Below are 23,176 nucleotides of genomic sequence, written 5' to 3'. Positions count from 1 at the left end.
GAGACACTTGATTCTTTGAGAACGCTAGTGACCCTGTCGCCCCAACATGTGGTGGACATCATCTCTCCTACCACTCCGTTCAAACGGCTCGATTACGTGCAGTTCCCGCATTCGATAGGTTGCTTGGGCTTTTATCCACAACTGCAATGATGAAGCCCTTTAGCAGCTGTAAGAATGAAGGAATCTCAGAACTATGTTGAGCTTGAGACTAAACCCCAAACCCCAACCTCGTGTCAGTGAGAGAACCACAGGGCTTTAATCAAAAAAGCACATCAGCATGTTAGAACCTGTTGACTGAAGAGGCTGGCTCCTACCCGTTCCTCCTACCTGACTGGAGACACCACCACCACCACCACCACCGACCAACAGCAGAGTGACAGTTAAAAAGCATGAAAGAACACACTGGACAACATTTTCAGAAGGTTATTCTTGGAATGGATTATCAAATCTTTTTTCTTCTTCTTTTTCCTCCTTTTTGTTTTTAGTGGTTTCATATTTGAGCCAATTAAATTTTTTTTTAATTATTATTATTCTTGGATTGATTTCCCCCATTCCTTTACCTTTATTAATAAGTAACTGTGAGTGTTTGAAATCCATTTTTACAGGCAGAAAAAAAGAAAAATACATCTAATCAAGCCTCAAATATATAAACAATAATAAAGTTCAAATCCAGTTTACAGTAAACGTTTTACACAACCATGGTGTAGGAGCACAGTTACGCAAACAAACAATAAAGATCTTTATCAGGGTCTTGAAATTTAACTGACAATCCTAAATCTGAGAGACTTTCCAAAAGCAAAATAGAAGATTTGACTTCTAATACCTAAATTTCCTAATCTCTATATGCAGCAATTTTATATTTTACAAGTTTAAAAACAAAAACAAAAAAAAACCTAAGCACTCTTGCGAGTGAACGATCTGAACTTTGTGCCATTCGTTCTAATGGCTAAAATAATTACGCAAACAGTCATTACTATTGCAACCATTTACAAAATGTACAAAAAAAATAATCAGAAATCTTGTAAAAAGTTAGCTGTCCGCAATTAGAGTAAGGCAAAAAAAAAAAAAAAAAAAAAAAGATATACAAATCAAATTGTTAACACTTAAAACACCGGTTACATTTTCTTTGCAAAGAATAATATTATCTTTTACACTGCAATCCAAAGCTCTTTTTGGTTTCAGATGAATAAACACAACTCAGAGGGAAAGACAAAAGTGAACATGTTCTCTCTCTCTCTCTCTCTCTCTCTCTCTCACACACACACACACACACACACACACACACACCCTACCGAGATCATATTTACATCAAGTGATACCACAAATCTGGAAGATAGAGGAATAACAATAAAAGTGTTAGGGTTATATTGGATTATCTCCCTGTCTCTCCCTCTCCCGGTGTGTTTTGGGCAGAAATCTTCACAGTAGTCACAGAAGTATTACTGATGTCAGCTCAATCACAGTGAAACAATATTCAATTAAAGTTAATTCCATTTCTGTCTCAGCAAAAGTGAGAGTTTAGTAAATGACGCTGAGGGTTTAGAGTAAAACTAACACGTTCCTTCTAAATACCTCACATTCATCTAGACCATCCCTCACCGAGCATCTGTCCATCACACCGTCGTCCTCTTCTCTTAAACTCTAAAAATACTGGAAACCAGTTTTGAAAACAAAATGATTTACGGACTTAAATAAGCTTCTTAAAAAGGCTTAACTTTACACAATGAAAAAGAGTAATAACGTCTCATCGCCTCCATGAGCGACTCTCATAATCATCATCTTCATCGTCGTCTTCCTCTTCTTCCTCCGGCAGCAAGAAAGGGCTCACTGATTCCTGCAAAAACACAACAGCAATCCAGCATTATTATTATTATTATCATCATCATCATTATTATTATTATTATTATTATTAAGCACTTGTACTAAAAAATATAGTTTTTCGAGGGGCACTCGTGGCTCTGGTGGTGTTTAGAGCCCTGATACACACACACACAGTTTAATAAATGGCATTGAAGGTTTAACTGTTTCAGTGAGTTACCTACCTCTGTGTGTGTATGTGTGTGTGTGTGTGTGTGCGCGCGCGTGCGTGTGTGCGCATGTGTGCGTGCGTGTGTGTGTGTGTTATGACCAAGTCTTACCGCATTCATCTCTTCCTTTGACTCCTCTTCTTCAGGCTCAGTGGTGACAGACGGGGTTTTGGGTTTGTACCAGGAGATTTGTAGAATCCGCCCTTTGAACTTCGCCCCTTGATTTGCAGCCTGTAAATAAACAAAATGTAACGCTTCGTTAATAAAAATCAACGTGTAAAAGCATTTATTAAACAGATTCATGTAACCAACTGAGCATTACACACGTTAATCTAACGATATAATCCCTAAATAAATCATGCGTGAGTAAAAAGAGGAACAGTGACATTACATTCTCTGCTTCACTGCGAGTTTTGAAGGTCATCACTACGCTGGTAGCGTCCTGGTCACGAAGCTCCTCAACCTCTCCGAATTTCTGAGAGACGAAAGCAGGTGTGATTAACGATGAAAGTCAACTCGTATTCTCTCATCCACCTAAAGCTGTACTTCTCACCACAAAGTGCGGCATCAGCTCTTCCTTCTCCTCCTGCGTGACTCCCAGGATGGCGAGGGTGCGAGGACGGTGATCTACCACCATGTGGCCGGGAGCTCCTCTGCCTCTTCCACTCCTTCCTCTGCCTCGGCCCCGGCCTCGACTCGCGCTCGGAAGCAGCTTAGCTCGGCCTCCGGGTAACAGCCCTAACCGTTTCGCCTGCGGGAGAGGACATGGGGAATAAGAAAAGACTTCTTGATGGTACACGGAGAGGAAAATGACGTGACGCAGAACGTGTGATTTAGGTGGATTAGAGCTGAAGTGTACGTGAGGGTCGACGTGCCCATGACGTGAGGGTGTAATAGAAGCTGAGCAGCGATCGAGTTCTCAATCTCCACAGATTCCTCATCATGTCCATCTTATAAAAGTTACATTTTGATATATGTATATATTTAAAGATTATTTAACCTAACAGCACAGTGCACAATAAACACACACACATACATACAAACAGTCCGCCAAGATTACATTTTTTTTCCACTTCTACATGGGATCTGGAAAGGAATCTGATGGCGGCACAAGAATCTTCTTGTTTTTGCTCCAAACTCAGAAATTCAGTCAGGTGTTTCTGTATCTTTACCTCTAGGTGAAGTGTTATTTAAACCCTAACCCAGTGAGGTGTTTAGCATGGTAGATAACAAGTAGGTGACAAGATGGCGGCTCACCTCAACCTGCAGCTGACCCAGTCTCCTCTTCAGGTCTGTAGTGTCCTCTCCTGTGGTCAACTTTTTGTGGAAGTCCAACTCTGCATCCAGCAGCTCCTTCTGTGCCTTCACATCAAAATAACTTATAAGTGTTTATAATAACTCAACTCTCTCAGATCTTAACTGTCAGATGAACGTACAAACATCCAGTAATAATTCCAATCGCACCCCCCCCCCCACAACACACACAGTGAACACGTGAATGCTCTCAGAGCTGCATGCTACACATGTGTATGATCGTCTTACGTCAGTTTTGGTTTTGGGCTGAGCTGCGTTGCCGGTGGCCTGGGAGACGTTACTATTGCTGATCTCGTTCTTCAGCTGAGAGATCTTCTCTGTGAGCTCCTTCAAGGTCTTCATAATGTTTGCTCGCTCCTCTGGCTTCATTCCACGATTCTTCTCCAGGCGATTTATTAACACCTAAAAACAACAAATACAGTTCAGAGATTTAGCTGCAGCTCCAAAGCAGAATTTACTGTAGTCTTTATTTCACTAAATAAAAGATTGTGTGAAAATTAAAGGAAATTAATCAGCATTAAGTGTCTTAAGTTCACAACGAGCCACCAGAACAGCTTCAACGCTCCTCTATATTCCCTTATTTAGTTCACATTAATACAAACCTGTCATCTGAAACAGCTGCACTGCAACCTGAGCTGCGTTTACAGAAAATTCATCAACATTCTGATAAATATTCAGTCAAACAGTATAAAGTTCTCTGGGTTTGAGTTTGTTGAGGGAAATGTTCCAGAAGGTTAGCGTTGTTAAAGATCAGAGAAATTGGCTGGTAGCAGAACACCAACACTAACTGTAATCATCTTTTTAGCTCAGAAATCCTGAGAATCTCCGTTCAACAATCCCGATCTACACTGAACTTACACATTCTACACGGCTCATTATAAACTCTGCAGAACCAAGAGCAAAAACACCTGTCCCCCGCTCCAACTGCTCCTGAGTCACTGCACTACAACCCCACTACCAACACACACTCACACACACACCGCCAACACACACATACACCGCCAACACACACACACACACACCGCCAACACACACATACACCGCCAACACACACACACACACCGCCAACACACACACACACACACCGCCAACACACACACACACACCGCCAACACACACACACCGCCAACACACACACACCGCCAACACACACACACCGCCAACACACACACACCGCCAACACACACACACCGCCAACACACACACACCGCCAACACACACACACCGCCAACACACACACACCGCCAACACACACACACCGCCAACACACTCACACACACACCGCCAACACACACACACACACCGCCAACACACACACACACACCGCCAACACACACACACACACCGCCAACACACACCGCCCACACACACCGCCCACACACACCGCCAACACACCGCCAACACACCGCCAACACACCGCCAACACACCGCCAACACACCGCCAACACACCGCCAACACACACACCCCCAACACACACACACACACCTACCGCCAACACACACACACACCTACCGCCAACACACACACACATACCTACCGCCAACACACACACATACACACCGCCAACACACACACACACACACACACACACCGCCAACACACACACCGCCAACACACACACACACACCGCCAACACACACACACACACACCGCCAACACACACACACACACACCGCCAACACACACACACACACACACCGCCAACACACACACACACACCGCCAACACACACACACACACACACACATACCGCCAACACACACACACACACATACCGCCAACACACACACACACACACACACACACATACCGCCAACACACACACACATACCGCCAACACACACACACACACATACCGCCAACACACACACACACACATACCGCCAACACACACACACACACATACCGCCAACACACACACACACACATACCGCCAACACACACACACACACATACCGCCAACACACACACACACACATACCGCCAACACACACACACACACATACCGCCAACACACACACACACACCGCCAACACACACACACACACCGCCAACACACACACACACACACCGCCCACACACACCGCCCACACACCGCCAACACACCACCAACACACCGCCAACACACCGCCAACACACACCGCCCACACACCGCCAACACACACACCCCCAACACACACACACACACCTACCGCCAACACACACACACACCTACCGCCAACACACACACACATACCTACCGCCAACACACACACACATACCTACCGCCAACACACACACACACACACACACACACACACACACACACACCGCCAACACACACACACACACACACACACACACACACACACCGCCAACACACACACACACACACACACACACACCGCCAACACACACACACACACACACACACACACCGCCAACACACACACACACACACACCGCCAACACACACACACACACACACCGCCAACACACACACACACACACACACATACCGCCAACACACACACACACACACATACCGCCAACACACACACACACACATACCGCCAACACACACACACACACACATACCGCCAACACACACACACACACACATACCGCCAACACACACACACACACATACCGCCAACACACACACACATACCGCCAACACACACACACATACCGCCAACACACACACACACACACACACACACACATACCGCCAACACACACTCACACACACTCACACACATACCGCCAACACACACACACATACCGCCAACACACACACACACACACACACACACACACACACATACCGCCAACACACACTCACACACACTCACACACATACCGCCAACACACACACACAGCCAACACACACACACACCGCCAACACACTCCGCCAACACACTCCGCCCACACACACACACTCCGCCCACACACACACACTCCGCCCACACACACACACTCCGCCCACACACACACACTCCGCCCACACACACACACTCCGCCCACACACACACACTCCGCCCACACACACACACTCCGCCCACACACACACACTCCGCCCACACACACACACTCCGCCAACACACACACACTCCGCCAACACACACACACCCCGCCAACACACACACACCCCGCCAACACACACACACTCCGCCACACACACACACTCCGCCAACACACACACACCCCGCCAACACACACACACCCCGCCAACACACACACACTCCGCCACACACACACACTCCGCCAACACACACACACCCCGCCAACACACACACACCCCGCCAACACACACACACCCCGCCAACACACACACACTCCGCCAACACACACACACTCCGCCAACACACACACACTCCGCCAACACACACACACTCCGCCAACACACACACACTCCGCCAACACACACACACACACAGCCAACACACACACACTCCGCCAACACACACACACTCCGCCAACACACACACACACTCCGCCAACACACACACCGCCAACACACACACCGCCAACACACACACACACCCCAAACACCTCACACACCCCGCCAACACACACTCGCGCAGCTCCAACACGCACCCGAACACCGCCAACACAATAAAGACTCAGAAACAGAAGAATTTTGTAAACCCAATCAGAATGAACCAAATCACACAAATATTGAAAGTAAACTACTTGCCCTGTTGATTATTTGGCCCTGAACACAGATCTGATCTCAGGTCACTGATCCAACACTGAAAAACACCTTGATGAAGTATAGACTCAGCACCGCTTGGCCATGGAGACGGGCCACACAGACAGTCCTGCTGCCCCGAGAGCAGAGACTGTGCCAGTGTACACTAAATATAATAGAGACAGATCTGCAATTCCTCACTGAATTCACTAAATACAACCACATTCTAACCCCATTCTTCACCAACATCAACAAACTCATCCCCAACTTTAACTTCCTCTCACATCCCCACACACTGCTCCACCTACTGGGGAGCACAGAGAGAGCTGCACACACACACAAATGCATATATACATATGTATGGGTATTTTTCTTTATTTTTTCCCTTTCAGGGTTCTATGAGCCTCGGTACTAGTGTTTCTGAATGTAGTGGTAAATGTGTGTACATCCGTTTCTACTTATTTATTTCTGTAGTTATTTTCTCATTTGTCTGTACAAATTGGGGGGAGGGGGGGGAGTGAGAGAGAGAGAGGGAGAAGAGAGAGAAAGACAGACAGAGAGAGAAACCATCTTACTTTTTGATACTCTATCTGTTTTTCCAGCATCTCTCGTTTCTTTTTCCTCATATCCTGCTGCAGCTTCAGCGCCTCCTAAAGGAGAACAGAGAGGAGAAGATTAAAGCGTCCGAAACAGGAAGTCATACCTCCGCTCTTGCCGTACACCGCCAAAGGAAACGCTCACCTGCTTCTTTTTCAGAACATCCTGATCCTCAAGGGCTTTGGCCGTTTTCCCCAGACCCTTTGGGAGGAGTTTAAATGCTGTGCGTGAGTAAAGTCCTTTCTGTAGTGCAGAAGCTGGAGCGACTGCCTTTAAACATAAAACACATCACACACACATTTATATCAAACCCCCAGGACACAGCACACAGGCTCAATCACAGTGAACATGCAGAATGAGAGAAATGTAGTTTTACTGTCAGTGTGTGGGATCTACAGTATCTTCATGTCTCTTACCGATGAGGACTCTGGAGCGGGACTGAGCGGGTCAAGACTGGCTGTAGGTCCGGTCCCGGAGCTACTCTGCTGTTTTGGGAAGCTCTTATTCAGCACATAGGACCCGGGTGTGTGTGGCTTATTAATGACCTGAAGATAAAGAATTCAGGCAGCTTTATTCTCCATTTTAACGAACACTAAACATGTAGAAATACACTTTTGAACAAAGAAACTTCTAACACTTTGTTTTTATTTGTCTTCTTACGCTATTATATTCAAATAAATAAGATGCGGTGCTGATTTTACGAAGCACTTCAAGGTATTTCTTTGTAACAGAATTCAGTAATTATAGAGCAATTCTCTCTCTCTCATACACAGCCACACAATCGCACTCCCTTTTGCCCTGCTGACCTTATGGACAGGGGGTATCTGTGTGCCGAGGGTGGTGCTCTGGTTGGTGTTCTGCTCCTGGTTCTGCGTCGTGTTCTCTCTGTGCCAGTACACTCTAATAAAGCGGTTATTGAGCACCGCCTCGGTGCTAGAGATCGCCCTCCGCGCCTCCTCGTTGGCCGTGTACTGGATCAGAGCCGCCTCCGGGTCGCCACCAAACACCACCTGACCCAATACCATGCGCGCACACACACACACACTTCTCTTTAACATGACAGCAGAAACCTCAGAGGTCTGTGAATCATAATGATTAAATCAAATCATCAAAAAAACAGTTAACAAAGCTGCTATATTTTATTACTGCGTTCTTGCAGTTTTTGTCTTGCTTGACTGGATTTAATCCAAACCTCAAAACATTCAAACAAGTCACCTATAAACAATGTCCACTTATGTGTCAGGAACGAAACTGTACTGGAGGAAGTAAAGCTGTTTAACTTAAACGTGCACCTGGATATTCACGATGGTCCCAAACTTGCTGAAATGTTCGTTTAGTTTGGTGATGTTGTTGAGATCTCGGGGAATTCTGCGGACTTCCAGTTTGGTGTTGACGTAGTGGTTCTTCTTGGGGAAGGCCGGCTTGTGCTGATTGTTGAAATTTTGCCTACAAATAAGAGAAACAAAAATGAATACATAACGAAGCGTATTGAAAGCAGAAAATAGTTTAAATTGTGTTTTAATTTAATTGTTTGAACATGAGCTGAAATAAACACACACTGAACTGTACCAGTCTGAAATATTACAAAATAAAATACACAAATCAATGAATCTGGTTCAAATACATGCCACATTACATGTAAATGCAGGTGGAGTAAACTACCCATTCTCTCTAATTTAGAACCAATTAAACTTCTGTTTTTAAATCATTTGTGTATCTTTATTTTCGTTGATTTATTTTATATATTTATTTGCAAATTATTCAACATAATTTCCTCCATGTTAAAGAATGTCTAAGGCGTTTTTGAGCATGGCTGTTAAGCTCATGGTGTAGAACACACACACACACACACACACACACACACACACACACACCCTTAACTGTTCCTGGGCCTCAGTGTGATCTGGCATTTGCTCCAGCCATGAACCACAGAGTCTCATCTGAAGAATTAGGTTTCGTTCTTGGTGAAGGATCTCATTAGTGAGATCGGACCGTGTGGTTCACGGCTGGAACAAATACGTGTAGAAACTGAAGCCCTGAACGGATCGGGTTGAGTAGACTTTTTCTCTGTAAGCAGATAAAGTGACTAGAAAATTGCTGTTTTACATGAAACACCACATACTATTACTACTACTACTACTATTATTATTATTATTATTATTATTATTATTATCTGTTACCTAAAAACGGATGTGGCGAGTGATGGAGGAGAGAATGTTATCCAGCGTCACACAATTGACTCCTTAACTTTAATTCTAAAGTAATAAATATTTACTTGTCTGTCCAGGGCTTTTTGGCCTGAGGCCCATCTGCAGACTCCAGTGATCTCTTCCTGCTGTCGAGCTCCATGCCGTGTCTCACCTCACCGCTCGTGGCGTTGGTTATCGACGGATCAGTCTGGATTACTATATTAGCAGCTAAACATACACAAAATTATTACTTTTTCTTATAGTTAGTACACTTTAACAGAGCTGTGTGTATACTCAGAGATGTACAGTGTGTGTAAGGGAAGGTTTCAGAACAGTTACTTTATCAGTCTAGTTCAAAATGTATTAAAATAAACAATCAGACACAGAAAAGAGAACCGCAGGATACCTCGGGAGCTCTGTGTGTCTCCTGACGTGAGACCGATCAAGTTGGGTCTCTGGGTCTGAATGCGAGGAATAAATTGTCGGTACTGTACTCGGCCCGTCCCGGTGATGGCCGGAGATTCTGGATTATACGCTTCAGGATCGTAGCTGTCTGTGGAGTCAAACAAAAATAAGCCAAATGATTAATTAATGATGTCTACTATTTGTACATCAACAGTTCTCAATTCAGCTTTAAATTAATATTTTTAAAAAAGCTGTTTGATATAGCCTTAAAACTAAAGCTATCATGCTGCAACACCAGCACCTACTGGGCAAAGCCTGTAATTACACTATTTACAGTCAACATATAAACCATACAGTATGTAGACATATAGGTATACACACATTTAATCCCCCTGCAGCATGAAAGCTTAATCTGCTCTATTAATTTTATGCCATTTATAATTTATATAATTTATATTTGAGCAATCCAACACATCACACTGAACATCTGTGTGCTTTTGCGATGCTAGTTTAGCTGCGCTACATGTACTGGGACAAAACACACTGGGGGTCTTGTTATAATGAAGTAAATGAGTCCCCCCCAGACTGTTACAGCAAAAAGATCATTAAATGGCCAAGTGAGTATTACACTGAACTCTCTCTATCGAGGGTAATGGACTTTTATACCAGTTTCATATGAATTACAAAATATGAATAAACAACAACTTTAGTACACTGTAGTACAATGTCATTAAATAATAAACACACATTATATATATAAATAAAAATTATTTATATATATATATATATATATATACACACACACACACACACACACACATATACATACATACATACATACATACATACATACATATAGCTATTTATTTATTTTAGGGGTGCACCAAATGTTCGGCAACCGAAATTATTCGCCCAAAAATAGCAAAAAAACAAAACAAAAAACAAAAAAAGCTCTTTCGGTGTTCGGCCGAATAACTGTGACGTGTTTGATGATGCGCCAAATAGCCTAGCAACCAGAATGAGATGGGCGAATTTCACGACCTTCACTTCCGGCAGCGGGCTCAGAGATGAGGGGGCGCGCACACGCACAAGCTACGTGCACGAGCGCATACTCTTCGGATGTTGACAACCGTGACATTGTTTACTGTGGACATGTGCGTTTGTTTCGTTTCTGTTCCGGAGTATTCAGTCACGTCACGAGACGTAAGGGAGTAGAGTACGGAAGCAGGTAAAGATGTATTTATTTAAGGGAACGTAACATTAACAACGTATTTAACTATACTATATCTACTATAATACTCGGCGAGGTGTACAGGGACGCGAGCAGTATATATCCCTAATATCATCAGCCCTATAGAACCCAATAGAACCATTTATCGCACTCGTCAATACACTTTTTTGTTGTGGGCTACAGTGTGTTACATTCTTTCAGCAGTCAGTTATAGGCCTAACATCAGCTATTCAAGTGGGGCTCAAAGATGACCACATCAAAATATTTTTGTTTTACTAATTTAATTATTTAAAGTTGTTTAAAGTTATTTAATATTGTGCCTTATTGGTAGCCTATGCCTGCTGGATGAAAAGAAAAATGTTCAGTGTTAAATATTTTGAAATGATAGTTTTTGTAATTGATTTTTTTCTTTGAAAAGCAAGACAAAATAGTAAAAAGCACATTTTGACTATTTAATTTATGCAATGGTGAAAAAAAGGGTAAAATAAATGGAAAAAACACAAAAAAACGTGTTCGGTATTCGGCCAAGTTTTTCATTATATTCGGTTTCAGCCAAGAATTTTCATTTCGGTGCATCCCTAATATACATAATATATATTTGTTTTAAATATATTACTGAATGACACGCCTTTTATCCATTAATTGTCACATTTAATGTTGTGGAACATCCAAATGACAAGTTAGTTCTCTCTCTCTCAAAGCTAATAAGCCAAAAATAAATAAATAAAAACACAACTCGTGTTAGTGAGAAAGAGTACAGAAGTGTAAACTCCTCTGTCCTGAAGATGTTGAAAACTTAAAGTTACAGCTTCACCTCTGTTACACAGTGCTGACACTGGAGACTCCTTCCAGAAAACATCATATCATGATTTTCTTTGTTTAACTCAGATTTTTTAAATTCAGTTTATTATTAGCGCTAGATTATGTGGAGTGTCCGCTGTACACGTCCCTGTGAACGAGTTGTTACTATAGAACGATAACGTATTAGATCGAGCGCATTAAAATAAACCTGTGATTGAGATCACAGCTGGAACGACTGTCCAAGCTGCTGTTACAGAAAATTAATCAACTCCTTGTGATCTGAGAAATCAACTGTGCCGAGGTGTAAAATAGTTTAGCCTGTGAAGAAATTCTTGCTAGTTGTTGTTGAAGTTGTAGCTCCAGGTCAAATTGAGGTAATAACCTGTCCTACCGAGTGTCCACAACGGGAGCTACCCGAATTCTGTCTAAACGATCTTTTAAAAGCTGAAAGTTAAAACCACTGCAGAGGATGAAAGAGACGGCGGCAGCGGCTTACATTCAGACAGAGTGTACTGAGGATGTAGAGAAGCAGAAGAAATAGCAGAGGAAGAAGGAGGAGGTGGAGGAGGAGGAGGTGGAGGTGGGTTTACTCCGGGCGGAGCCAGAGGGGAGGAGGTGCTCGTCCGTGCATGGGGCGGAGTCTCTATCCCACTGGATGGGATTAGAGGTGGTCCTAAACGGGACAAAATGGTAAACTGCATCACATTTCTCTTCAGCACAGTAGTGTGCGCTGCAGCTGAAGACTTTGTTGAAGACATTTGAGAAGAAATAATAAATGCTAGTGTTTCTGAAATATTCCAAAATTATGCCAATAAAAAAAAAAAAAACTATGTTGTGTACGTCAGCGTGACCCTCAGTTCAAGTTACACACGACCCGACTTTAACTCAAAACATCAAACTTCATCACGCGCCAACGAAAGAAGTCCGAGATTTATCACGTAACGTACGCTAATGTGTGTGTAACGGGATCGATTGTGCAAAATGTGGGAATAAAGTCATGTGTAAAGGGGGAGATGGAAAATAAATGCGTGTTTGCTCTTGATAACTGCGGAGAGCTCAGATCTGTGAAATACCAGAAAACAATACAAAGACAGAATAAATATCCAATATCTAATAAGAAATCAACACTTATTTTGAAATCTGTTTTTTGGTCGTAAATCACTGGCACATGGAACTGCTGCTCCTGTAAACCTTCAGTGTGACATTATACATTTATACACTTACATCTTTAGTGGGTTTAACTGCAGAAGGATCACGCTACACTACGCTAAGCTAAGCTACGCACCACAGCAGCGTCAGAACAAACTGGACTGAGAATTTTAGGGCAGTTAATTTTTTATGTCTGAAGACAAATGCCCAATTTAATAATAAATGTTTATCAGTGCAAACACTAGAACTAAAACAGCAAAGACGACAAAGGATTTCACTGTGATTGTGTGTTAGCTTTGTTCCTGATTAACAGGTAAGGTAGTTATTTGTTGTATAATTTGGTGTAAAGTGAGTGAATGACAGTCGATGGTGTTGTGGAGTGTGTATCCTTAGCCAGCTGTGAAGCTGTTTAGCGAGGGAGTCGTTACGTTAGCCTGCTGGTGACGGGAGATGTTCTGTGGTGAAACAGTTCAGCAGCACAGCCGAGCGGTTTGGCTCTTTCACCTGGTGCTCAGGAACTGTGACAGGTACACCGACATGCACATCACAAGTTCTGGGTCACTTGGGTCAGCGTACCCAACTGCATACTACTGTACCGAACAGTATGTCAGTACACCATTACACTACGTCATTACCGTTAATGTCACTCGGGTCCAAAACGGCACGGCGCGGCCCACGTTATTAAATAAAACAAAATTTACATCAAGGTAAATATCAGCAACGTTTTCCTGGATACGTAAAGAGAGACAAACTGAAACGTAAAACGTCTGATACAATTATAAAAAATTTTCAAGAAACTTCTTAAAAAGAAAGAACTAAAGAAACTCTAGAAAGAAAATTCCAGAACCAGAACCAATCCAGTACCTGTGAACTCACCTGCCATGGGGTAGATGCCTGGAGGCGGGGGCTGTCCATGGGGAGGTATCGGCATGGGCATGATGGGGAGGGGCTCGGGCATGGGGGGCATGGGAGGGGGCATGCGTGCGGGGGGCATGCCGGGGGGAGGGAAGGGAATCATCGTGGGCAGGGCGACGTCGTCCACGATCAGAGGGTCGTTGCCATGGTCGAAAGGACAAAGGTCACCGCGGACACAGAATCCTTTCTCTGGAGGAAAAAATATATATATATATAAATTTAAAAGGTTGGTTTTACAGGTAAGGAAATTAAATTATTCATTTATTAACTGAATATCCAAACTAAGAATATTATATTATATTATATTATATATTTGAAAAAAAAAAACCCTGATGTAAACTTTAACAGCTAACTGATGTGTGACAGAACAGTGTAGATTTTAGACTAGGTTTACATTACAGATTAAAAACACAACTACGGTGTGTGTTTAACGAGCTCAGCGTATAGCAATTATTCCTCCACACGCCCTACTTAGACAATCTCATTCCCTCATCAGATCATTTCAGTCGTCTCCCAGCGGTGTGAACAAGCTCCTGAGAGACCGCAGGGTAAATATACACACTACTGTTTTAGTCAAATCCCTCTGAACCCAGCGCTGACTGAGACGCGGCCCTGGAGGTATTACCACCACGAAAACCTTCAGCAGCGGGCATTAGCAAGGACAGATTCATCACTGAGCCAACACACACACACACACACACACACGAGCAGCGCAAGTCATGAGTTTAAATCCCAAAGCACAACCACAGTTGGGTTAGTAACCCTGATCTGCTCAGTCAGTCTCGCGTCTCGACTGTAAACTGATTTGGATAAAAGCTTCAGGCAAATGAGCAAAATGTAAATAAAATAAAATGAACATCAGACTCTTCACTTCGCTCTGAAAACAACTCGGCCAATCAGGGTTAATTCAGGGTGTGTCAGTTCTTTACACGACCTTCAGACGACCAATTAAGAACACTTCAGTATGTAAAAGATTCTAATCTACACTGTATTAACTGAGCTGGGTCATGTGACAGAAATATTACATTATTATAGTCATTTAATATATTAATATTATAGTCATTTCTACTGCATGTGTGTCGACACAAACAGCCAACAATACCGCAGGGCTATATTTAAAAACTGTTACTAATGATACATTTGTTTATTTTAAGCAAAAAAATTAATAATACATTTTTTTAATTGTTGTATACGAAAAATAATATCTCAGAAGTGTACCGTGAATGAAAGTGTAAGATGATTTACTATAAATAACATTTCATTTGTAAAATGGAGAATAAGAACTGAAACACTGAACAGTTAAAACACTTAAAAAGGTGTCAGAAGAACTAAAACTATAATTTCAAGAAAATAAAGAAAGCCTTGATCTCAAATACTTTATCTTTCACTTTAACACATTAATGGAGATCAGTCGACTTGCATAATCACCTCATTAAATATTCATCACCTCGTTATAAACCCGATTGGCTCAGGAAAGCGAGGACGATTTAAAGTGCAATGCTTACCGTCGTAATCCCGGCAGCGGTGTTTCAGCGTGCCGCTCTTGCCCTCGCCGTGGTTAAAGTAAGCAGCCCAGTTCTCGGTGGTGCTGTCGGGCAGGTGAGCCGTTACGGCGCTGGGGATGCTGGGACTGCCCGAGGGGGGAAACGGCGAGCGAGGGTGGGGCAGCGGGAGCAGAGGCAGCTGCGGCGGCGGTGGCTGAGGTTTGCCTAAGGGACCTGAGGATAACGGCGTGTACGGCTCCGGCTCTTTCCGCTCCGGCTCGAATTTGGACCTGTGTTCTGTGGAAAGAGTTTTTTTTATAAATACTGTTAATACAGACACAAACACAAAGCCATAATTATGAATCAGCACTTGACTAAAAAAAAATCCTTCCTTCAGTGTTTTACAGACTGATTTTCTTCTGTAATAATATAAACATTATTAAACAACTACACACATACAGCTGATATAAGGGAAAAAAATGTAAAAATAACCCTAATCAGAAGAATAATAATACTCTGCATTAATATGGAATTAAAAAGGTGTGAAACAGCTGTAATACAGTGTGTGTCTGACCCTCTGTGGTTTAGGAATTAAACGCAGTTTCAGGTCTCCGATCGTCGCTCACCTCGTCTCTGTTCTCGGTCTCGGCTCTTCCCTCTGCTGCTGCTGCGACTGCGACTCCGACTGCGTCCTCGTGAGCTCGCTCTCCTCCGCTCGTTCCTCTCTCGTTCCCGTTCTCTCTCTCGGTACATCTCGCCGCTCTTCCCGTGACGCTCAGGCTCCCGCCGTCTGCGCTCGTCTCTCCGCCGCTCGTCCCGATTCCTGGTGTAACACGTGCACAAAATAAGTGGTGCACGTGTAAATTAGCTACAGCTGATATCTGAATCATGTCTGATGTCGTACTGAGTAACGTGAACACACACAGCAGGAAACGATCAGGGGTCTCGTTTAGCAGCGCGTGTGTGTGGGGAACAAGTTGCAGTTCTGTGTGTGAGAACCAGCCGAAGGAACGAGCAGCCTGCTCATGGTACTGCTTTCTGATGAACAACACGGACTATGTTCAAATTTCTAAGAAGATGAACTTCACCGTAGAACTGAAACAACTAATCGATAAAACCAATAATAATCTATTAGAAAAATTGATGTCAACGAATCTCATTATGGATTACTTGGTCTGCGCACGGTATATTCGCTCACTACATTACTTCTCGTACTCTACAGTCTAGTGTATGAAGTTTAGAAAGGTAATATCACCTCAAATGGAACACGAGCAGTTTTTTTACTAACCGGACGTATAAGCTGTTTCCCAGACGATGGCACATGATGCCAAACGCACATATTGCGACGCTGCTAGCTTTAGCAGATACCTAGAGTCACCGAGCACACATTTATTCAGTTTACTGTTTATGTCAGCGTTTCCTTTTATACCCAGCATGACCTCGGTCTCCACCAGATGGAGGCGTAAGGCAGTGGAGCATTTTATATTAAACAGAAAAAAGAGCATTTTTATTTGATGGCTTCTCGTGTTTCATGTGTGTATTTTATCGTTCTACTGTCGTAATTACAGATGGGAAACAAGCAAGTCATCACCATAATCATCTTCAGCTGCACCTTTCACACGACTTCACTTTAGATGTCGTCCTGCTCACCTGTGTGCACCTTGCTGTGAGTCAGTAATTACAGTCATTTATACTGAGAACACCGACAAGAAGTGTGATGAAGCTCCTCATAAACAGAGTTTTTACACTTGTACACTTTTCTACCACCAGGAGTCCGTGCGCATGCAGGAACAGGAGTGTGTGCAAATACACACACCCTCACGCAGGACAGCAACTTCATAAATATTCAATTGTTCTCCGAACAAAAAGCTCTCTTTGTTGCACACAGAGATTATATATATATATATATATATATATATATATATATATATATATATATATATATATATATATATATATATATATATATATATATATATATATATATATATATATATATAAAATAAACCTGTGTTGTGTCTGTAATTGTTTGATCTCGATGAGAGCTGAGTATTTTTGAAGTTTTTGAACAAAAGATCAAAATATTAAACAATAGACAATTTTTCACAGCCTACTTTGCTCATATTTACCAAGGGTGCCAATATTAATTTGGGCCGCCCCAAAACTTACGGTGGTTTAACTAGAGTTATCATTAACAAGGACCATCATGGCATCACTTTAAAGCGCACTCGGTCATTTAAAAGCTATAACCCTATGATTAATGATCTCCATCACTGTACTGTGATTAAAGACACGCCCCGGATATCGGACACGCCCCGGATAAACCCCACAGAGAAAAGCAGAACAGTTCATAAACATCCCGTCCTGTTTACTATTATTTAATTCTCCACACTCTGCTTCAGAAGATCAGGACCAATAACAAACACAGTGCGAGTCAGAAAAAAATAATCAGGTGTTTAATGGAAGATTCATCAATAGACATCCAGCAGCGTGGAGACGAGAGAGATATTTACCTTGATTCATTAAAGTCTGAACGATTCCTCAGTGGACTTCGTCTTCTTCTGCTTTCCTTCTCATCCTCCACGTGACCCGTCTGAAGAACGACTGGAATCTGAGGCGATGTGAAAGTATTTAATATTTACATTTACAGTATTTAACAGATGCATTTCTCCAGAGTGAGAAACAGAAGCGCTGCAAAATCTCCATCAAAAACATTCTCATCACAACCTGTCTAAATATCCAGTGCGCACACACATCTCTCTCAAACATCACCTGTCTCTCTCTCTCTCACACACACACACACACACACTACACCTCTCAAACATCACCTGTCTCTCTCTCTCACACACACACACACACACACTACACCTCTCAAACATCACCTGTCTCTCTCACTCACACACACACACACACACACACACACACTACACCTCTCAAACATCACCTGTCTCTCTCACTCACACACACACACACACACACACACACACACACTACACCTCTCAAACATCACCTGTCTCTCTCTCACACACACACACACACTACACCTCTCAAACATCACCGGTCTCTCTCTCACACACACACACACACACACACACACACACACACACACACACACTACACCTCTCAAACATCACCGGTCTCTCTCTCACACACACACACTACACCTCTCAAACATCACCTGTCTCTCTCACACACACACACACACACACACACACACTACACCTCTCAAACATCACCTGTCTCTCTCACTCACACACACACACACTACACCTCTCAAACATCACCTGTCTCTCTCACTCACACACACACACACACACACACACACACACACTACACCTCTCAAACATCACCTGTCTCTCTCACTCTCTCACTCACTCACACACACACACACACACACACACACACACACACTACACCTCTCAAACATCACCTGTCTCTCTTTCTCACACACACACACACACACACTACACCTCTCAAACATCACCGGTCTCTCTCTCACACACACACACACACACTACACCTCTCAAACATCACCGGTCTCTCTCTCTCTCACACACACACACTACACCTCTCAAACATCACCTGTCTCTCTCACACACACACACGCACACTACACCTCTCAAACATCACTTGTTCACTTTGTTCAGAAAGAAGGAAGGGTGTTTGTGGAGATCAGTGAGGATCGTCTGTTCTGCAAAGAGAACTGGAGGTGCAGTGAAAATTAATCGGTCCGTACAGGATTTTGGGGGGTTTTTTGTGATCGTGTGATTTTGCTGCAAACTTTTTTTTTGTTGCAGCAAACGCAGTCGCACTAAATAGTTCAGCGTACTCTTTCACAGTGATGTTTGTTGGTAAACGAGATCTTTTAGCTGAACTCACGTTTGACGCACGTGAATCGAAGCGGGATTTGGCAAAATGTGCGCCGTGATGATGTCACATGATGCGTTTCAGGCCGAATCTGCGGTAACTGAGAAATTGCAGCTCCTCCGAATATCGCGGCGTTTCCTTGATTTTGCGCTCATTCCTGCGATTGCGTAATCCTGGAGGGAGAAACCGCTTTTATTCTGTCAGAATCACGTCGTGTTTGTTTTTTTTATTTTTGCTCTTCCTAATGACCATTTGGGTTTGACTAAAAAACATTTATAATTGTATTTTGCCGTCGCTCTGAAACACTAACAGAGATGATGTGGATTCGTTTACATTTAGGGCATTTGGCAGACGCCCTTATCCAGAGCGACTTACATTTATCTGATTTATACACCTGAGCAGTTGAGGGTTAAGGGCCTCGCTCAGGGGCGCTGCAGTGCTGGGGTTTAAACTCCGATCAGTGTTCCAACGTCTTTACCACTGAGCTACCGCTGCACAGGACAGGAAATGAACCTGATTCCATCTCGAACTCCCATTGGCTGTTTCTCAGTGATGTTCGAGCTGTGAGTCACAGAGCAGCTCAAACACTACACTATTCATCTCTCAGATAAACAAACATGCTTGAAAATATCGGCACCTCTGAGAGAAACTCCACACTGAACTGAGCTCCAAAATTATTCTGGGAGAACGAGGCTAAAATCGTGTGTGTGTGTGTGTGTGTACTCGGTTTAAACCCCTGTTAGAGAGGTGTTTTTCTCTTGTTTTCCTGCTGTAACTCCTCTCTAACAGGGTTGTTAGATTCTGATCTCCAGCAACAGCACGAGGAGAGGTTTTGAAGTTGTTTGTAATCATTTTGAGAATAAAAAAAGATCAGAATTGCAATAAAACTAATAATAATGAGAGTAGAAACGTCACCTCTTCTGTTTCAGCAGGTTTTGGAGCTTGAGCTTTCGTCTCCTCTTTAGGAAGTTCTTTAACAGGTGGATTTCCCAGGTAGTTTTTGGTGGTGAGACATTCAAAGAGTTTCTCCACAAAGTCAGTGGTTTCTGTCAGGAACAAGGGATGTATGAGAATAAAAGAGAGAATAAACATTTATTTTAAAACCTAAACCTTTAAGTCAGGTGTTGTACAGAGTAAAGAGATGAAGCGAGCTTTTCCCTTCACTGTGGAAACCAGGACTGAGCGATTTGACAAATAAATAAATAAATAAATCTTTCATCCAACTACGGAAAACTATTTTATGTCCAAAAAATTTTTATTACTTTAAACTGGATTCTAATAGTTTTTTATAAATTCTAATAAATAAAATATACATCTTACGATCTTAACAACTCAGTACAAAATCTGAATAGCAAATCAGGAGTCGCTAATCAGTTTGTCACTGCTGTTAAAAAAATGATAAAAAGACGTCACCGGATAAAGCTGCCAAATCTCAGAAGCGTTTAGTGAGATAATTTATCAGGATATCAACATTATATCATCATCACCACACCCAGCTCTACTCCAACCTCACTTCAAACCATCAGTTTTACTCAGTGAGCTCGAACCTACTAATAACTGAAGAGAGAAGATCTCACACACCAGTAGGACGTTACTCAGTAATGTTTTCACTGCGAGACAGAAGCATTAGGAGGAACAGACGAGTGAAATTACACAGAACTGCAAAGCCGTTTTATTAACACGGAGTTCCCAATTTCAAACAGTTTGCCGGGAGTTTCTCACCTGTATCAACGTTTAGCCCATTTCATTTTACATTCATCTATAACTGTCCAATAATGAGCAAACCAGAGGAAAAACTCCTTGAGGAAGAAACCTCGAGCGGAACCAGACTAAGAAGAGAACCAGTCCTCATCTGTGTGACACCAGATAGTGCGATTATATATATATATATATATATATATATATATATATATATATATATATATATATATATATAAAAAACTGTATATTATTATAGAGTCATGTAGTGCTGCGTGTTGGAAAGATGTTCAGAATAAGCATCAGTTCCTGATTTCAGTAGAGATTTAGCTTTAAGTCTAAAAGATCCAGGTGAATTTATCCAGTGTATAAGTCGCTGAACGCAAACCCGAGTGCAGGTGTGGTTTACGTCAGCGTTACCTTTCTGCAGGAAGACGTCCAGCTGGTCAGCACATAACGCCCGCAGCTCCTTCTCAGATTTGTCCTTTTTCACCAAAGCAACAACGTAGTTTGCCAAAGCAGAAGGGTCCGCATCACATCTGCAAAAAAGAAAACAGGGCTTTATTTTCATATTTCCAGCATCTGTTTATTTTGTGTTGAACACCACAACGCCCAGTGGATTTGAATCAGGTGAATAAATCCTGCACCATGGACAAGTCACCAGCAGCAAGCAAACTTCAGACCTGGGTATTTCTGAAGAGCTGAGCTGCTCACTGCTTCATTCTCTCACTCCTAAACACTCCTAATAAACATAAGCATAAATATAAACAAACCCCTCTCTACCTCTCTCTGGCCTGGACAAAGTGAAAGTAATCACTATGCTGTGAATAAACCACTGCTGGACAGTCCTCATAAAGCCCACGCTTAGCTTAGCTTAGCATAGCATAACAGAGTTAGCATCTAGCTAAGGAAAAGTGCACACCGAGGCAGGGGTGCTCAGGAAAACTGCTCGACAAGTGACAGATATCCCACAGCCGCGATAAGAGCTGTGTTCACATTTTAACCAACTTAAAAACGAGCCCGTGGGTAGTTAGCATGCTAACAGATTAGCGAGCTAATACGTGCTAGCAAGTGCTAATAAGAGCTTAAAATGTCACTCCACAGAGTAACCCCACTACACTCACATCGGCTCAAGTAGTTTGGCCAGCCACGACTTCAGCGCGTCCACATTATCTATAATCATCGTGTCGAGCTCAGAACAGCGCGGACTAAATGTAGAGTTTCTGCTGAGATCTTGCGGATTTCATCGTCATTAAAGTAACGTTACAGCTCGGGTTTAGGCCTTGGATAAACCCCTCTGCACGGCAAGGCGAGCTGCTTTACGTTCAAACACAAGCGCTAGCATCACTGACAAGCTAACATGCTAACATCACTGACACCGCAGCGAGCCAATCACCGCGTACGAAAAACGCACACTAGCGCACTAACAGCTGCGCACCAACGTCACGTACTGTTTAGTGCGGGAGTATTCGAGTCCCAGGCTGTACCGCGCACATTTTACGACGCTATACTGCGCATGCGTTTTATTTCACGACACTCAGCACATTTTGGGACATTTCAATATAACCATATTAACTCCGTTATGAACAACAATTACCACAGCAGATTCTCTTTTAGTAATTGCAGTATTTTATCGATTTATAACATGAAATGTAATAATTGTTTATGAATACCTTAATGGTTAGTTTTTCTATATACCTCAGCCTGGTGTCGCACAGCATTATACTGCACAAATAAATGCACATATCTGTACTTTATTAGAGTCAGGATTCAAGAGTTTATTGTCATATGTTACATATACACAGGAAACAGTCTGTTACACAGT

General features: G+C 42.8%; 1 protein-coding gene across 2 annotated transcripts; it reads right to left on the bottom strand.

Moving 5' to 3' along the window:
- Positions 1–364: 364 nt before the first annotated feature.
- On the bottom strand, positions 365–22,769 carry rbm27 (RNA binding motif protein 27). Of its 2 annotated transcripts, XM_017493349.3 has the most exons (21): positions 22,476–22,769; positions 21,772–21,890; positions 20,569–20,699; positions 18,300–18,397; positions 16,413–16,609; positions 15,808–16,083; positions 14,264–14,491; positions 12,735–12,911; positions 10,208–10,354; positions 9,888–10,029; positions 8,905–9,058; positions 8,419–8,622; positions 8,029–8,157; positions 7,757–7,882; positions 7,591–7,665; positions 3,570–3,743; positions 3,285–3,389; positions 2,581–2,778; positions 2,419–2,502; positions 2,139–2,258; positions 365–1,834 (listed from the first exon to the last, which is right to left on the bottom strand). In XM_017493349.3, exons 1-21 carry the CDS (start codon positions 22,532–22,534, stop codon positions 1,745–1,747), a joined length of 3,033 nt encoding a protein of 1,010 aa, XP_017348838.1. In that variant the 5' UTR covers positions 22,535–22,769; the 3' UTR covers positions 365–1,744. The 2 variants fall into 2 exon arrangements, with proteins under 2 accessions (XP_017348838.1, XP_017348839.1); XM_017493350.3 differs by lacking the exon at positions 12,735–12,911 and having other exon boundaries at positions 366–1,834.
- Between the last annotated feature and the right edge of the window lie 407 nt (positions 22,770–23,176).

The sequence above is a fragment of the Ictalurus punctatus genome, chromosome 18, assembly GCF_001660625.3.
Source record: "Ictalurus punctatus breed USDA103 chromosome 18, Coco_2.0, whole genome shotgun sequence".
Classification (NCBI taxonomy): domain Eukaryota; kingdom Metazoa; phylum Chordata; class Actinopteri; order Siluriformes; family Ictaluridae; genus Ictalurus; species Ictalurus punctatus.
Note: the sequence above shows the minus strand (reverse complement) of the source record. Positions and strands in the feature narration are given on the sequence as shown.

What these genes read in the sequence shown, in the direction of transcription:
- rbm27 (XM_017493349.3), bottom strand. Translation starts at nt 22,534, where the DNA reads ATGATTATAGATAATGTGGACGCGCTGAAGTCGTGGCTGGCCAAACTA. An exon ending in AGACCGAGAACAGAGACGAG is followed by an intron (nt 16,084 to 16,412) that starts GTGAGCGACGAT and finishes CTCTTTCCACAG; the next exon opens with AACACAGGTCCAAATTCGAG. An exon ending in AACAGATAGAGTATCAAAAA is followed by an intron (nt 3,744 to 7,590) that starts GTAAGATGGTTT and finishes TGTTGTTTTTAG; the next exon opens with GTGTTAATAAATCGCCTGGA.